Below are 19,487 nucleotides of genomic sequence, written 5' to 3'. Positions count from 1 at the left end.
AATATTCACAGAATATTAACATACATTTCATAATGTCCAGAATGAAGTTGTAAAAACATTGTGACATTTTGGAGGCTAATCTGTCAACTAATACGACAAAAGTCGTTTTTGGTGCAGGTGAGTGAATGTTATCCCCCCAAATATCCACTCTTTTATTCATTACTAATTGTGAAACGGGAAAGTGTATTAAGTTAACAAATACAAGTAATCATGACTAGGTTATATCTTTGATGGTAGAAACCAAATAGAGTAGGACTAAACATATTCATGGCAATTCTATTTTCACCGTTTTGCAAGACATTGACAGAATCACAAAAATAGGATCCCTCAAAAGATCAGAAATTTTGACTGTTTAATGTCATAGTTGAAATTTTGACTGGAAAAAATAAGCAGCTGTATAAATAAGAATTGTCATGAGAGACAATGTAGTTAATCTTTTTAATATCACTTACATCATACATGAATAACTTTCTAGTATTTTCCAACATCATCGAGATGATGAAATGTTTTTCTTAGCTTTTCTTTCTTTCCCCTGTTATGGTGTTTCTTCCACGGTTTCTCCACAACAAGACTCTGCATACTGCCATAGGGAGAGGAATTTCTACTCGACTCCACACTCGATCCAGCTCCTACCTGGCTAAGACCTTCACTCCGTAGAAAGTTCTGCACATTTCTACTGCCTTTGGCATGGATCTTGGGTTCTGCCTGAAATATTTACAAGATGGCAATGAAATTTTCTGAAATTGTCCTGATCCAGTTTTAAGATTTGAAAGACAAAACACCAAGACAGATATATAGACTCATGGATTATTGATCTGATATACATTGGAAACAATAAGCCTGTCTTTAAATTGACTTGGTATAAGTTTTCTGATTGTATAATGAAAAGCTTACTAGGTAGGTTATATTTCAATACTGTATGTTAAGTTTAAGTCTCCTTGTAATAGCAGTATTCTATTGTAATTATGTGTGGCTTCTACTTACTTTGGCAAAGAACTCCTTGTCAATACGGTTTGGCACTGACATAGGGGCCTGTAGTGCAAAATAAAAGACAGTTAAACTAGGCGTATATATATAGGACTGAAATATGCAATAGAAATTTTTTTCCCATTCATACGATTATTTATGATATGAATGAATTGATTGGCATCCAAACAAACATTTACTTTTGTTCCATGAAATAGCCTCTGGTATAACTTTTTCATGATAAATATGTGTTAAAAAACGGGTAGGGTAAAGACCGGGTACGGTAAAGACTGTAAATCAACTTTCTTCACCATGCGGTTATACTCGCAAATTTTGTAATCAAGGTAAATTCACAAAGGTTTATTCCGGTAAAATCAATATCTTCCACTTTTCTTTCACAATTAAATGTAAGTAAATTCTCATTGAATCAATAACACTTGATCTCCGTAATTTATTAGCCATGAAAGAAAGCAAGTATACAGCACCTAAACAGCAATAAAAGTATGGCGTGACACCTGGTCAAGGATATAAACGCCATCAACTCTATCCTGATGTCAAAGTGGGACTTCCATGATCAAGATAGGACTTAACTTGACGGTACAAACATGGGTAAAATTTATACCCCTCCTTTTCATGGAAAAGCATAAAAATACAGACTGTTTGTTATCAACAGAAACCTAATATGTATCTTACATTATCTGGTGCCCGTTTCATTGAGGAAGATGTGGTACGAGTCGGCTTGAAAGTCTTCACATCAACATCTGGTGGTGGATTACAGTACAGTAGCTTGCCCTGTTTACAGCAAATCAAATGAAACTAAACTATTTATTTGTGAAATGTAGTTTACCTAAGTTAACTGAAGTCCATATACACACCTCTATTTATATGGTAGATGAATGCCTTACATCTTAATGTACTTTTGAATTTGCCTCATTCATATAGGTATGAACCTAGTCAAAATCAAGCTGGACTAAAATGTATATATAATCAATCCATTCTCTTGTAAACAACATATGTTTGTGCAAAGACAGCATATTTTTATAACTTTTTATTTGCTTTTTAACAACAAACTTTTATTTTCAAAATGGATGTTCTGATTACAGAAGTACCCACAGTAACAATGAATGGTTCTTACCTAAAAGTTACATGTGCTGTAACTGTGATAATCGTTCAAAGAGACAGACAAACATGTATGATGCCTCATAAACATTACTTAAAACATGGATATTGCGCACTGTAAACTTCTTGGTTTTTATACCTTATGTATGTTTAGAGATGGAATCAATCCTACAGAAATCACTTTATAATTACTAATAACACTGTAAAAATGTTAAATGAAATTGTAGACCACAACTTGACTTCATGATCTGACTGTCAAAAATCATTTTCAGCTCCTATTTGTACTATTAACATAAGACCTATACATTGAATGTATCGTAATTCCCCAAATGTTGGTAAATTTTGGTAGTGAATATTAACATATTAAAAGCTCTTCTTGATTCGTGAGTATGAAAAATATGGCACATCTAACTTTAACAATTAATCATTCATTTTTGAATGATGTCTATATAACTACATAGTACTTATAAGATTAATACTTTTAAAGTTTACACAACGAATCATGTTCATCTGTACTTACATTGACGAAATCTTTCAGAATGTACCGTGATGTTCTTGGACAATCAGGAAGACCATTCGCTGTCATAAAACCTCGCATATCTATGAATTAATGAAGAAACAGTTTTTTAAAACCTGAAGTTAAGCTCAGAATACTCTCATTACTAAATGAATACAGTTTAACACTGTTTTCAATGGACACATTCCCTTTTATGCAAATTCACTCTGATTAGAGATCATTATAAACAATTCATGACATAAAGATAACATCACAAGGTCCCTTATATTTGTCCAAGGACAGTTAATGTACATTGTAATATGATTGTAGAAATATTATGAATTTCAAGAGGTTTTATTTCATATGGAACATTGGAAACATTTGGCAGAGAAACGTTTTGGAACCCTTGTAATTTGTTTTATTACAAGGTTAACACTTAATCACAGTTGTGAACAGGAAATACTGTATACGACTTGAAATAAAACTTACATCCATACACATTGAGGAGTTCTCCAGCTGTAGGACATCGGTTTGGGTCCTCACCCTCAGCTGGCTCAGGTAAGTTTATTGAATAGGTCTCCTCTAACACTGGCTTTGGGATCAGCTGACAAATCTATCTCCAATTAAGGATGACAAAACTACGTAATGTACAGTCCATGTTGAGGTTTTCTCACTTAAAAGCAACTCATATAGAGTTTATTTTCTTATAATTGAGTATATCATTTTCAAATAAAATTTAATACATAGAAGACAAGTTTTAAGTATTTGTAGTGTAATGTCCTTAATAATGACATAATTAGTTAATATGAAATCATAATGCTTGGTTTTTAATGTACACATGATACAAAGAAGTAAGCCTAACCATACTGATAATAGAAAATGCAACACATTAAGGAAACAAATATAATTTAGAGATGGAAATTCAAATGGCAATATTTACAGTTTGCACTGACATGGACTCAATAACCATGCTTTCTAGTATTATCATTATCAGTGTATAATGATAGCACAACACGCTCGGCGATTTTATTGTTACGGGAAAAGTTGATGGCGTAGCAACGTAGGAACATATGAATGACTCGATTCCTGTCAGCTGTTCAATCAAATTCGTTGACGATGACGCGAGAGAAAAAAATATGGGTATTTTAATAAAAAATATGCAACTACCGTGAGAATAAATAATATTCATTTATGTGAAAAACTGTAAAAATAAGGATTATATTTTTATTTTGTTGAGGTTATGAGGGTATAATGATAATGGAGCACGTGTAAATTATGTAACCCCTGCAAAGTAAAACAAAAATAAAAATCTATTCTTTAAATCAAGCATTTCATTTTTGTATAATCATACAAGGATACAAGAGATGTAGGAGGCACATGGTCCCTCATCTGGTCTATAGGTAGGATTCCATTAATCACCAGCTCCGCCTTAGTGGACACAAAGGAAGGAAAGACAAGTCCTGGACAGTCACACAACATCAGGTCGGAGTCTACATACAGGGTCTGTAATCATAATAGACAATAGTAGGTATAAGTCTATAGGGTCTGAAATCACAACAATACAGCTAGCTAGCAGAGACACTTCTAATTTTTAGACACACAGACTTAGCATGCTGATTCAGATAAATCAAATTTCGGATTATTTAAATTATTTAATGTTTTAAACTATGTCCTGTGAAAACATTGCATTAAAATCTACTTGAAATTGACCTGGAAATGTTTGGTCCTCCCTGGAGTAGCCGATACTGGAACTTTCTTCGTCTGCAGGATAGCATTAATACTGGAACTCTTCCCAACATTTGGATAACCAACCTAAAGATGACAATAAATATTTTCAGACAAACTTTAAATCAACACAATTCTGGATGAGTTTGAAAAAGGTAAAACCTGTTACAGAATTACTCTTTTAAATGGTGTACAGATTGACTTCATTAAATCAAATTTACTCACTCATGCAATAATTTTATTACCAATTATATTAATAATATTAATCATATGTAGATTAAGAATGCACATTAATTGGTATTATCTGAATGGCTATACAAACTTTACATTATTTCAATCAATAAAGAGTTCTTTGATTTACCATTCCTATGGTTGTCTGGCCTTCCTGGTACTTCTTTCCTGTATGAAGAGACCTGAAGACGTCAATTAATTCCAGTCCATTCAGAATTTTACCACCACCTTCTTCTGAGGATTCAATATTTCCATCACCACAATCCTCACAGTCTCCCTCTGTAGCACCAGTGTGTGTATTGTCAATAGTAATACTGTCTGTAGTATCTGTCCCTGATGTTATTTTACTGTCCCTGATGTTACTCTGTAATTGGGTGACATTACCATCACTGTCTACAGAACCTGTATCCATATCCTTTTCTGTCTCCATAAATTTGTCTTTCTTTTCTGCACTCTCAACAACACATTCAGTTTGTAATCTATCTGTCATTTCATCAGAAATTTCATCTGGATGACATTCACTATCGTCCATCTCATCATCATCATCTTCGTCACTATCATCTTCATCTTCCACTTTTATTTCATTAGCTTCTTTTTCTTTTTCCTTTTCCTGAACATAATCAAAGTTTACTAATTACAATATATATGTTGTTCATTGATATAATTGTCACCTTTTATTGTGAATGTCCTTGTCTGGAGGTGGTCTGCAGCCAAACATCATCAGTGTTGTCCACCTATCTGAACCGTTTCTGTCACTAAAGACAAAGTCTCACACCAACTTGCTATTCACAGTCTCCATTTTGAATTTCTGTGGCTTATAACTTTTAATGGTAATTTAATTTAAATATATAGTCATGCATTTTGCTTTACATGTTTGAAATATGAAAGGCCTTCCTCAAACTATATGTATCATTAAAGTGAATAATTCTGCAAAGGAAGGCCTAAGTCGATAAAATGGTGTTGATGTATCCAGTATAATTTCTTATGTAATAGAAAAATAGAATTTCCCATCAAATTTGCAAGATGCATGTGAAGAAGTTAATTTACATTATAGAAATCCTAAAATATCCTCCCTGGCTGGCTATGGCCATGTTGAAATTTTCATGCAGCCTTGCTTTCAAAGAGTTAGGCGAATTTATTTTTAGAACTGCGCTATTTACACTTGACTTTTTCCTAATTTCAATATTCAAAACTGGACAACGTAAGAAAAACTTGCTTGTGTGTATGAAAAAAAACCAGGATAAAGTGTGCAAAAAATGAAAACCTAAAAATAGCAAAAGGTACTACTAGACCATAAAATGAATGTGTCTATGAAGTGGAAATATCTCTGCTGGTTTTAGAGTTATGCTCCGGAAATGAACCTGCTACAAAAATATGATATTTTCAGCAATGTTTCTATGGTTACAGAAAAAGCACAAAAAGTGAAAACCTAAAAATAGCAAAAGGCACTACAAGACCATAAGAACAATGTGTCTATGAAGTTTCATGGAAATATCTCTGCTGGTTTCAGAGTTGGGCTCCGGAAACGATTCTTACACAAAAATCTGCCATTTTCAGCAATGTTTCCATGGTTACAGAAAAAAGTACAAAAAGTGAAAACCTTAAAATAGCAAAAGGCACTACTAGACCATAAGACTAATGTGCCTATGGAGTTCGGTGCATATATCTCAACTGGTTTTCCAGTTATGCTGTGGAAACGATACTGGTACAAAAATATGATATTTTCAGCAATGTTTCCATGGTTACGGAAAAAGTGCAAAAAATGAAAACCTAAAAATAGCAAAATGCACTACTAGACCATAAGAACAATGTGTCTATGAAGTTTCATGGAAATATCTCTGCTCGTTTTAGAGTTGTGCTCCGGAAACGATTCTTACACAAAAATCTGCCATTTTCAGCAATGTTTCCATGGTTACAGAAAAAAGTACAAAAAGTGAAAGCCTTAAAATAGCAAAAGGCACTACTAGACCATCAGACCAATGTGTCTATGAAGTTTTGTGGAAATATCTCTTCTGGTTTTAGAGTTATGCTCCGGAAACGAACCTGGTACAAAAATAGGACAGACGGACGGACGGCCGGAACCCATTTGTATATCCCCCGCCAACTTCGTTGGGCGGGGGATAATAAATTAACACACAAATAAGTTCATTGGTATAGAGATTTAGCACAGTACAGGATATTAATTAATCTGTTCTTTTGTTTAAGAGAAACAAACCTCATTTTGACGAGCTGTCTCCTCCATTGCTGACCAGAACGCCACTTGTATCCCTTTTTCATTAAAATATGTGTACCACATACCTCTGAAAACATATTAGATGTATCATATAAACATGAAGTTTTAAAGTAGACATTTCATCAATTATTTCTTCACCATTCTTACTGGTATAATAGTTAGTAATTGAAACTACAGAGATTTGAGGCAGCATTCATTTATACAGGTACATTCAGCATTTTAGATATCATAAATATTTACTTATTACATATTAGTAAAATAGATTCTACAGTGTACATAAAAATTACATACAAGATTTTCAAACAAACAGAATTCTCAAAAATGAGCCCCTTATGTTAGAAAATTTAACTGTAAATCATTTAAAACTGTAAATAAGACAAAAAAAAATCTATTACATACTTACTGTTAGTAGTAAACCTGTTTGTAAAATAGTTCTACAATGTACACGTATCATTACTTTACATTGCCAAGCTTCCGTGACTGTTATTTGTTTCATTAATTTGTTTTTCATATCAAATGAGTTATTGAAATTATAATATGTTTCAAGATGTATGGTTTTCTTGCTGACCTTTGAGTAGCTGTGAGGTAGTCAGCTTTGTTGATCAGTAACAAACATATTTTTGTTGGATCCACCTCCTTGACGTAAGCCTCGAGATCCTCACAACGAAATAATAGCGGGTTTCTTGCATCAACGATCTGTACCACTACATCACTACATTGAAACATAACAATATGATCAATTTTGCACATTGGACTGACATGGTATGAAAGCATGAGTAAAGGTGTGTTTGTATCTCTCCTCCTTAAGTTATACATACATGTTATATACATAATGAATAATGAATGAAATACTAAATCTAACCTCATTAACGAAACATTCTCATTCAAGAGCATTACAAGGTCAAATATCAGAAGAAACAATCTTGAACCATTTCTTTATAACACAAAATACAGATAATCCTTGTTTACATGATGGGACCATTATACAACGTTGACGAGTTCTCTTCTTGTTGGTTAGTACATTTTCATATACATTGTAGTTTAGGTACTTACGGACAAACACTCTGGTCTACATTGAATTAACAATTCTAAGTAACTTTGTTTTCAAGCAGTATCCGGTATATATAATAGTGGTATAAGAGTCAAATGATAATCATAATAGCAAAATTGTGAATAAAAATACAAAAATTTCAGGCAGTCAAGGAGAAAAAACCCACTTAATATTGTTAAGATATTTTGCATAAAACATCTGATTACCTTCTCTCAATAACTCGCCAAAGTTGACGCCAGAAATCCAGATTTTTCTCATATGGGGTCAGTTCAATGCCTTCTACTTCTTGTAACCTGAAATTATAAAAAAGAATTCCCTTATTTTCTATGACTAGATGAGACTTGTATCTTTAAATTAAATAAGTTAACTATTGATAAAAAGATTATCTCAAACTGAAGAGGATTTCTTCCTTTCAAATTAATATATTGCACATAAACAACTTTTCTCTTTCTAGTAGTAGTTATTTGGAATTTCTCGATCCTTTTGGCGATGGGTGTGTATCAAGGTTTTGTTAAATTAGCCAAATAGAACTTCAATTGTCATACCTTCGGAGATTTCTGTACTTTCAGTACACTAGCCTTGCCATTTGACCTAATTCAGACCTGAAAAGCAATCGCAAGCAAGCATGTCTCGTAAGGAGGATCTGTATGAACTTCAAACTTAACAGGCACAGGGAAATGTAATTTCTGTTATTATGACCATGACCTGCTTTTAGTAGGTAACACCAGAATTGATTCCTTACTTTGCCAATGTCCTTCTCCATTCCAGAAATGCATCTTTCTCCTGCCGATCTAGTTCCTCTGGTGTTGTGTTTGAGGTCCAGGCTGGCCTGAGAACACAAAATCATATTACAGATTGAAAATCTTATTTTAGTAAGTACATGTATTATCATAAGGAGATCTGGGTCCAAGTGGCATATTAAAGGTTCAAAGATTCTTACATTACTACTACAACTTAAGGCTTGTCAGTTTGATGCCATTATGAAGCAGTTGACAGGCACTAACCTTGCAGCAGGGTATTTTTTCTCATAAAATATTGTCTCAGTGTGGATTGTCCATCTCATTTTGTGTGAGGCACTTGTACACATTTCCATCTTAAGACAACCCTGGTTCATTTGAGAAGTTAAATTATAATTACAGATAGAAGGTAAGGAAGTGAAATACCGGGTACATCAAACAATAACCACCAGAAGAGTTGACATCTGTCATTATGTGAAATTTTTGTTTTATAATTTATATCCAGCTTTTGATGAGTAGGTAACAATGCTGCTTTGGTTTGGTTTGTTTAGTTTTATGTGTTATTAACAGTCAGGGTCATGTTAGGATGTGCCAGGTTTGATGGTAGAGGAAAACCAAGTTCATCGAGAAAAACCACCGACCAGCAGTCAGAACCTGGCAACTGCGCCATTTGGGATTTAAACTCGCAATCCAGAGGTGGGGGCCTTGTGGTAACATGTTGAGACATCTTAACCACTCGTCCACCGTGGCCACATGGGTAACAATACAAACCTAACAGCTGATCAATACTTTATTAATAAGGTGATGCTAATTATAAGTACTTATATAATCAGCATATGGGCAGTGATTAGGGCTATTTAAGCCATTTTGCTAGTACTCATCCCAAATGTCCTACAGATTCTGAAAATCCTTAATCATTCCAATAGAGACTGTCCCAACAAAATTTTGTAAAAATTTCAAAATGTCCTATTAAAATATTTTGAAACCAATCTGAAACATTGCATAGGTCAAACTGTACTAAGGAAAGATTTACATAGTTCAAATTCAGAATCTGATTATAATATCTGGTAATTTTTTTTCTTTAATGTGTCAGTGGAATCCAGATAAACTCAAATATGTAAGAAAATCTAAACTGATTTGAAATAAGAATGTCAGTTCCTTTAAATATTCATAATACCTTCTAGGAATTTTGAGCACATTTTTATGCTTTTTGTGAAGTTCATCAACTTCCAGTTGCTGTTCATTCGTTAAAAGTCCTGATGGTTTGTCTTTATCCACAAATGTTATATTCAGTTTCTCTGAAATGAAAAGTAACTTGCATTTATCATTGAAATATATATGACATACAGGTCTACAAGAAAATACCTATTAATTCAAATACAAATTTACATTATAGAATATACTCTAGGAAAAAGAAATATTATGAAAGAATGACGACAATTCTGTGTACAATAAATAAACTTGATGCAAATTTAATTATTTGATATTTATTTAAGTAATTTGCACTGGGTGTTATATATATGGGGTCCTTCTCAGTAACAAGTATTAAATGGAGGTCCCTAAATGTAATTGGAACGGAGTTTCAGGAAAAAATGAAGTTCTTTTGATTTTCTATGCATAACAAGGATATAGGGACGTCATGATTAATGCAAACCATGTACAATGTATACAAGCACACAAGAATTTTTTTTTATTACTTCATACTTTTTTAATCTAATCTTTAATTTTGAGACAAAAAATTACCTGCTGTGAATTCGGTTCCAGCAAGTTCTGCTGTGCTAAGGAAATCATCTAGGTTACTTTGTTCAGTCACTGACTGTAGGTTGAGACGCCCCCAGTCATATCCATCTTGAAGTTCACTGGTATGAAGCTGAAAAAAATGAGCAAATTAGAAATTTATTTAACTGTTTAAACTAAAACAAGATACTGTGGTGATTTGGGCCTAATTTTACCGGGTAAATGTCAACCCCGCATTCTGTCCAAACACCCTCCGGATTAGCATACATGTTTCAAATTCCTCATCCATGCTTTTATACTGCACCAGGAAAATGTGACCAGACCTCATCTGTTTTTTTTTTTTCATTTGTTCCCCAACTATGTGTGTAGTCAGATGTGGCTATATATAGTCAATATTCTAGCTATTGAATATAGCCAGATTTAGCGGTACATATATATATATTTACAGCTGTATTGTACATGTCTGTCTTCTCTTTAACAGTTTTGTACATGAACACACATATATACAAGGCACTTACACAACCCAAACTGGAATACTGTTCTTCCGTATGGGACCCCTACCATGCCAACCAGATCACACAAATCGAAAAAATACAGCACAGAGCAGCATCCACAATAGATACCACAACACAAGTTCAGTTACAGACATGATAAACAACTCAACCTACCATCACTACACATACAAAGACTACAACCAAGACTAACACTTTTCTTCAAAATTATACAAACAAATCATTGACATAAGACTGTAGAACTAGAGTAGACACACCCACACATATACCGTTAAATATCTGCTACCAATGACACGTACAAATACTCCTTTTTTCCACATACAATCACATAATATGGAACCTCTTACCGGTAGCAGCAGTACAAAGCACAACACTCGAAGACTTCAAGGAACATATTCCCTACACTGTCCTTGAAACCTTCACAACAAATTACCTCCAATTTTTATCTTTATCTTAAACTGCACAAAAACTAACAAAAATCCTTTAATTTCAGCAATGTACATAATATTCCACACGCCCTGTCTACCCACCACCAGATAAAAATCATCATGATTGGTGGCTCAAAGACATGATAAATACGTATACGTTCATGATAATCATCAACTGGCCACTATTGTCACAAAGCGTTTAAAATCTCGCCCAGTAGTTTTCTACAAAATCATTCACTGTCACTGAGCAGTTCCTACCATCAACACTCTCGTCCCTATCATCAGAAACACATGCAAAGCAAACTATCAAAATTTTAGGCAAATATCTACTTCAACTGATTCACAAATGGTCCTTCTTCTGTTCTTTCCGCTCACTATAATCCAATGGAGTGCCCTTCCCGCTTCCATTGGTCACACTCCTATACATTGTAGTGCTGACACCAACTGTTCTCACATCTCTCAACTATTAACTTCCTACCTTGTTTATAGTTTTACTTATATGTAAAATAACAAAAAGAAACAATTCTGCACCCCCCCCCCCCCCCCAACCACGCACTCCAGGTAATCTTCTTTGTCAAGAAGGTCTGGTGATATTGAAAGAAGGAGAAGAAGTTAGAATAATAAGAAGAAGATATACTGAAGAAAAAAATAGTAGATTACCAGTGTAAGAAAAGAAACTTTATTTTCTGATATTCAAAACATGTATAAACTGTTAAACTGCTTGTGTTTTCAAGATAGCGTTGATCTGACATCAAATGATAAACCACATTATTCCAGATAATCTTCAATATCGAGGACATGGATTATACTATAAAACGAAAAGACTAGACAAATTTGACAAACACATTTATAACAGACTGATCACGTACAATTTCGTTTTGGCACTTACAAAGTTTTCTCCTCTGGTCGTAGCTTTCCGTTTGCCAAATCTATCAGTAATCAAACTCTTCCCCAAAGTTCCTGCTTGTTTCTTCTTTCCCATTTCTTAAACTTCGATGTATTACAGAAAAATGTATCTGTAATTTACATTCTTTTCAACAGAAACGTCAACACGTGAATTTCACAACGTCCCCTGTAAACAATGTGAAGCATACGCTTGATTTTGTGGTTTTGTCACTCTTTCAAAAGAAGCGTTCAACTGACTACGACATTTCTTCACTATAACTAAAAGTCAAGTCGAAATATTTTCCGCTCAGATAATGCGGAAAAGGCAAGCCACCTTATTCATTATACAGTGTAGCATATGTTTCTGGTGCAATCTAGGAAACCATTGGTTAAAACGTTTTCTCTTCTTTTATTAGTATAGTGATTCACTGTACAAAATTAAAAGGAACAATTTAATGAAAACAGTACATTCTATATGATTTCTTAGAATTTAGAATGCAAAATGCATGTACATGTGTATAGAAATAACAACCGATAAGGTCACAGTATACATGTATGTGCTTGACTAAAATGGGTTGTTTTTTAATTTGTACACGTGATAATTGTCTTTTTGTCACCGCGGCTATTTGTAAGAGCTAATTACATTTTGCATGTAATGTAGGAACTTGTGAATTATAGTATATGAATAATGCTAAAATATAGTCGCATAGTCATTTTTATCTTTTTGATGTATGTCGCAACGAATTTTTCTATAAAATGATATTGTGTTGTTTTAATTTTTTTATCCCCCGCGAAACCTGTAACTTGCGGGGGATATTGGTTTGGGCTCCGTTCGTCCGTCCGTCCGAGATCCTTTTCCGGGGTATAACTCAAAAACCATTCAACGCAGCTCCTTAAAACTTTCTGTATCCGACAAATGCCCCAGTTGTGCATTTTGCTATTGCGGACCTTCCATTTTGGGAATTTTTTCCGTTACCATAGAAACTCAGTCAAAAATACCAAATAACAGTTTCTTTTTGTTACCTGTTGTTATATTTTTTCAGTTTTACAATACTCACATACATTTAAAGTTATACTTGAATAATTGCTACTTTCGACCTTGATGTATTAGGGTTTTATTCCAACTGCGGGGCGCGGTGGATAATGCCATGCTTTGCGGCTCCTTGTTTTTTTTTTTTTTTTTTTTTTTTTTTTTTTTTATTTTTTTTCTAATTTACTGTAATACATAATCTCCACAAGAGGGAAGTAAAGAATGATGATGATGATGATGATATAATGTCATCTTTATCTGTTGTCTTTGTAACATTGTATAAGGGGGTGGCATGTAAATTGTTATAACATGTATTACTTGAGCCAAAATCCTTTGTCGTTAATCAAATTAAGAATACGATTTATCAATCCAAGTGTAAGATTTGGTTGGTTAACACAAAGCAATGCTAAATAAAACTCTATTTACAAATGTAAGTCGAAGCAATTTAAAATCACGATAAAATATAGGAGTTACTCTCATTCCCGACGTAACGTTTGTTGTGGGTGTGTGACCTATACAATTGTACAGTATGTCTATTAAAGATACTCCACCGCCGTTAGAGCATAGATATAATGATAGTCTTTATCTGAACAATAATTTGTGTTTAATCGTGTATATATAGATTTGAAACTCCTTCTTTGTCCTTGGAGACAGACAGAGGGATCTCTGGTTTATAGGCATTTCCCCTAAGCTAACTACTTTACTTTAACTACCAATATATATTCTTTTAAACGTGATATTTTTTGCACCAATACAAAGTTTAAACATTATATTATGGTTTGATTTTACCAATTGTCCCGATTAATATGATAATAAGCAATTTTACCTGGTTTTTTTAATCAGACATTCAAAATATGAAGTGCATTTTGTTTTATTAGTATATAAGTTAAATATCCTTTTTCCTTTTTCTTTTTTTTTAAATCGAACTCAAACCATCTGAAAATTACTGAACTTTTGTAATATATAAAAGTTATTCTCCTGTATTTAACCCTTTAAATATGTATAAAAAACTTACCCACATACAGAAATATAATACAGTGACAAAAGTATTCGTAATTGCTATTTTCCCCCTATATATTCAATGAATTTTACATTTTTTCTTTCAATTTTCTTTATCTCATCTATTGATGGATTTTGATACATAGAATACATAGAGAAACATAATAATTACGAACACTTTTCTGGCTTTACATCTGCCGATCATAAAAACGACGGATTTGCCAATTTCTCTTATATATGTTTCTGATATATAGGCCTATGTCTAATCAACACAAAAATTATATAAAATAATTTGTTTCGCCTTTGATGTATGCGCAATCAATAATTCATTCCATATATGACATAGTGCCAAGGATTTTTTTCGGGACGCAATTAATTATTTTTGATATTTTCATCTTCAAGTAAAATTAGAAGCTCTAACTTTCCAATGGCGATAATGGTGTAAGGAAAGTAACCTTTGTAACTGAAGAAAACTACTAATTCGTCTGCTCCTGTTTTTGAAAGAGGAAAAATACCATTTGTTAGCGGTGGAGCATCTGTATAAGGTTTGATTTGTGTAATCAATACGCAACTTTTTCCCACCCTCTGTTATTGAAAAGATCGACCGTGATCGGCAGTTAATTAATATTCTTACGATAGAAATTAGATGTTGAAGCTTGTTCTTTTGTACACCGTTTAAATGTTGGATCACAACACAAGCTAACCCCGTTACAGGCATCTGAGAATTAGTTACAGTTTATATAAGTATGGACCCACCATTGCAGAGTGCCCATAGACCATTTTTACACGTTTTAGGAGTCTAGATAAGTAAATCGTTAAAATCTCCACATTGTACTACGTGTATAATACAGTGTTGAGTATGTATTTTACCGATTTTTATATCTAGACACTTAAACGTTTAAAAATGGTCTATGGGCACCCTGGTTGGTCTATAATTATAAAAACTGTAACCAATTCTCAGCTGGACTAAATATAATCCACGGTGTTGTCAAATTCACAGAACACTATGTCTGTCAATAAGCCACCAAGCCCTTCTTTACATAATACGTTCTATAAATGTCTTAACTGAATGTAGGTAAATAAAGATATCTATCTATCCCTCCGCGCTTGAAACTTATTTGCCTGAAATATATTGCAGTGAACAAATTATAAAACTGTATTTTATATTCTAGTAGTTTGCCAGAGATTAAGTAATTATTCGTCCAAATTAGTTTTGGTGTTCATCTAGCATGTTAAAGACTCAATAGTTGAGCTCTTTACGCCTTTCAAATACAGAGAAATTGTTTGGAGATTTGCTCTTATTTGACCTTTTGTTCACATCTACTAAGCCTCCCAGTTAATTAACAAGAATTTGTATAAAGATTTTAGCCTATTTTACTCCTGTGATGTTGAATAAAGGTCCAAACTTGGCAGACCTTCATACCAGCATGCTACGAGCCTAAAATCATGTTTCTATGCCTTTTAGTTAATGACAAGAAGTCATTTACAGATGCTAGCCTGGTAAAAGTTATTCATTTTAATTGATTTGTGTAGCCCTTCATCACAGCATGTGGCAGACCCAATATTAGCACCCTTGGCCGTTTCGGTTATTAGATAGAAAACCAATAAACAAATACAGTTGAATTGAGGCATAAGTCTATTTTTATTCAATTAAAACAATTTGATAGACAGGAGTTTAAGTACAGTACACGTATGTGTTATAAACAACTAGAAACATATTATAGTACTTTAATAGTATTAATAAATACGGAATTGCAAACCAAAGAACAAACATTATGCACCAATATGAATTCAATCTCTTTACTAAAATGGTACATTGGAAGTTCAAGTAATATCTTGTAGTGTATGTGTAACTGAAGTCTACGCACGTGGAAAAGTGATAAATCACAAAACGTGTATGAGTGGAAATATCACAGATGTATTCAAAACGTTCACGACTTAGATAGAAATGCTCAAACTGTATTAACATAACGGCTGTTTAAAGGCATTGTATTTTCTTGTTGATGTAACTTTTCATATCTTACTGGGGTAGACATCAATTTTGTGTTTTTTTAAAGAATTTATTTTATTTGAACCAGAAATCATTTTTACTTTAAATATCTTAACTCCAGCAATGCATAATGGACAGATAAGCGTAGACCCACATGCCAGGTATTCCTGCTTACAACTACATACAATTCAATGTACATTTTTCTGTTTGTATACATTTTTACCTATGTCTATGTGATAACTACACTGCGTTATCATTCACTGGCAATACTTCCACGTTTTGAAAACCATTTCGATTCAATAAAAAAACGTCAAACTGGTTACATAAACAAAACGTGCTTCTCACCGCAAGTACGCTATAAGTATTAACAGTACATGATAACATTATATCTCCGATATGCTGAAGTAGACTAACCCTTCATTTACTGGCTACATCTACATATCACAGTTTGCATGTAATTAAGAGAAATCGAAATCTCAGTCACTATAATATATGCCGGTTTCACGATATCAAGTATATGCCAAATTCAAATATCTTACTGGCTATAATGTATACGACACAATTTCATTAATTTCCTAGATCAGAAAAAAAGTTCTGTTACTGACTGTAATATCACACAATATCACAAAATTCTTCTTCAAAGTGATAAAAAAGATCACCATACTTGCTATAGTTTATACCAAACCCCCACTGGCTAGGCATCACAAAATATCACAAAATTGCTAGTTTAAAGAAATCTTACATTCACTGGTTATACATCACAAAATATCATAGAATTGCTAGTTTAGAGAAATCTTACATTCACTGGCTATAATATCACACACTATCACAGATAATGTTGCTTGTTAAGAAAAAACTACTTGTTCTTGATTCGGGAGATAACTACTGTGGTTCAGGGAGCCTTGGTGTGTAAGCGGGGAGGGGACTCATCCTGTCCAACTGCTCGTTTCTGGGGGTAGGGGCAGGGCTGTTCCTGCCCTGGTTGTTATAACGATTGTAAAAGGTGGTAGAAGCAGGAGCCAGAGGGAGACCACCAGACTTCTCCCGAATACTCATGAACGACTGCTCCCGGAACATGACGTCCTCGATCTTACTGGGGTACCCAATGTAGTTGGCGTAGTTATTTAGATCTGTAACAACGCATGTAAAACAATTACAATAGAATACTGCTTCCTCATCATAGTATATATAGCAATACAACATCACACAAGTTATCATCTTGGCAACATATCAGATGGAACGTATAATGATCCAAAGCTTTGAATAGACACATCCTCCATTTCAATGGAATGGAATTATATGTTTAGGGATACACCACATTAAAACCGTTTAAATTTGAATAAGCAACTCTCCAGTCACTGCATTACAACTCATTTGTAAATTTGAATCAAACCATTTGACACTAGTTTAGGCTTCATGCGACGCTTATTAGACAGGGGTTATTTTACACTTCTAGTATATGTACTTGGTCTGATTTAAGCTTAATGTCATAGAACTACAACAACAGTGTTAAATCATACCTCTGGTCTTTGTTTTCGGGTAAACCTTGCACTTCCAGATCACGATGCCAATTACTACACACACAAGAATTGTAGAAACCACGACAAGGGAGATAATCAGTGCAAGTTTGGTGGTGCTCGTGTCGTCATCGGAACTCTGTGATAAAATGGTAAAGTTAAATACGAGTCAGGTGTCCGTATAATGTAATCACGAATAAAGAAGTTTTGTGAAAAATGCTACGTAGATATCCTTTTGGAAAAAAAATAACTGTTCAATAAACAAAAGAAGCATGAACTCTTAAATCTTCAATATAGATTGTTGTTAATTGAGAGGAAAAAAACTATGAGTAAAATTGTATCAAATATGTTTTTGAATTTTACTTAAGCTTCCAAAATCTCGTTAAATTCTCATATGATTAAAACACATTGATGATAAATCAAAGTTCAACTCCGTGGAAGTTAATGAACGTCTTTTTAAACGACAATGTTTACCTAATGTCATTTCATGAGCTTGTCAATAATTGCACTATATATTTATGTAGCACTTACGATAGGGCCACAATGAACTCCATAGTAGGAGACTCCACCAACGGTTAGATAACTGGAGAGGGTAAGGGACTGGGAGTTGAAGTTAAAGCCTGTGCTGTTCTGGACGCTGTCACACATGCCATGAACGGTCGTGTTTACACTTGATATCCCCCCACTGATGGAGAAGGTCACAATGATACTGCCTGTAATACATGGTCATAAATTAAAAATCATATATTATATTCAATTTTATCAAATTGAACCACTGTTTATCAACTTTTGCGCATCGTGTTAAAAGTTTTTGTTTGCAATTTTATTAACGATTTGTCAATAGTCTCTACCGTTTAAAATGTACATTATCAGCAAATTTGAAATGGTATCTTTGAAATAAAAACTGACATTGTTTTTGGAAATCTAAATGATTAATAGGCCTTTAAAATTGATAACCAAATCATTTTGCCTATAAAAAATGTATCTACGGATGTAGATGCCAACACAAATCATTAAATATTAATTCTCTACTATATTGCATTTATGATCATTATAAAGTTCGAAAATATATCGTCAATAACAAAGGGGAGAAAGAAAAAAAAAAACTTCTTAGCTGAGTGGAAAAAAATGGAATAAATTAATACAGATTCTTAACTAAGCATTTGAAGGCAATTTGTATATATACAATTAATACATATTTTCCCCATTAGAATGTGTACATGCATTTTTGTTCATGTAATTTAAATAAAATTCTTGTGTAAACCTCCCAATTTCTGATATGGCAACATATACGAGAAGTTTAGAACTAATAATATTTGCTTCCATAATATAGTTATATACGGTTTTATAATAAACATATTGTTACTTATCTACCATCCAGTTTCTCAATAATTACACAACATTTTGAATTAGTTTTAGCTTAAGGAAATAATCCTACACTTGTATTTCATATTTTCATCTCTCATTTTCTTCTTTTGTGAGTGTATGTAATAAAAAAATGTGTCTATATTTTTTCTTTCCATTTTTTTCCCAAATATTTTTCAAACTATTTTATATAATATCTTCTATGGTCTTTTTTCTGTTTTTGTTTTTATCTTAAACCCAGTATAATTGAGAGAGAGAGAGTCACAGTGAGTAAGTTGCATTAGTATTGATCACTGAATTGAAAATGTGGGTGAGGAAGTATGTATGATTGCGTGTAATTATTAATTATTTTATATTTATCTACTGTATTGATGAATTGACACTTTGGAAAAATAAAAGAATTACAAAAAAAAAAAAAAAAAAAACCAACAACAACAAAAAAAACTGAAATTACCTTCCTTGAATT

General features: G+C 33.2%; 2 protein-coding genes across 2 annotated transcripts in view; both read right to left on the bottom strand.

The window, feature by feature from the left end:
- Nucleotides 1-419: 419 nt before the first annotated feature.
- LOC138321883 (large subunit GTPase 1 homolog) lies at nt 420-12,337 on the bottom strand. The gene is made up of 15 exons (XM_069265891.1): nt 12,125-12,337; nt 10,302-10,428; nt 9,736-9,856; nt 8,564-8,650; nt 8,028-8,114; nt 7,339-7,482; nt 6,753-6,837; nt 4,668-5,147; nt 4,292-4,393; nt 3,941-4,084; nt 3,071-3,194; nt 2,606-2,685; nt 1,660-1,758; nt 985-1,032; nt 420-705 (listed from the first exon to the last, which is right to left on the bottom strand). Exons 1-15 carry the CDS (start codon nt 12,215-12,217, stop codon nt 472-474), a joined length of 2,055 nt encoding a protein of 684 aa, XP_069121992.1. The 5' UTR covers nt 12,218-12,337; the 3' UTR covers nt 420-471.
- A 3,430-nt stretch (nt 12,338-15,767) lies between these two features.
- LOC138321874 (fibrocystin-L-like) overlaps nt 15,768-19,487 on the bottom strand; it is a 40,961-nt gene continuing 37,241 nt past the window's right edge. The window contains exons 54-56 of the mRNA XM_069265881.1: nt 18,188-18,369; nt 17,660-17,795; nt 15,768-17,269 (exon numbers count right to left, since the gene is read on the bottom strand). Coding sequence (XP_069121982.1) covers nt 17,022-17,269; nt 17,660-17,795; nt 18,188-18,369 — 566 coding nt within the window. The 3' untranslated portion in view covers nt 15,768-17,021. The remainder of the gene's footprint in view (nt 17,270-17,659; nt 17,796-18,187; nt 18,370-19,487) is intronic.

This window comes from Argopecten irradians, chromosome 1, assembly GCF_041381155.1.
Source record: "Argopecten irradians isolate NY chromosome 1, Ai_NY, whole genome shotgun sequence".
Taxonomy (NCBI): Eukaryota; Metazoa; Mollusca; class Bivalvia; order Pectinida; family Pectinidae; genus Argopecten; species Argopecten irradians.
This window is presented reverse-complemented; position numbering and strand designations above follow the sequence as displayed.

Excerpts from the sequence above, each read along its gene's own strand:
- LOC138321883 (XM_069265891.1), bottom strand. The coding sequence starts at position 12,217 with ATGGGAAAGAAGAAACAAGCAGGAACTTTGGGGAAGAGTTTGATTACT. Across the intron at positions 7,483-8,027 it reads TGGCGAGTTATTGAGAGAAG|TGATGTAGTGGTACAGATCG; the intron begins GTAATCAGATGT and ends GTTTCAATGTAG. Across the intron at positions 4,085-4,291 it reads GGAGGACCAAACATTTCCAG|ACCCTGTATGTAGACTCCGA; the intron begins GTCAATTTCAAG and ends TTATGATTACAG.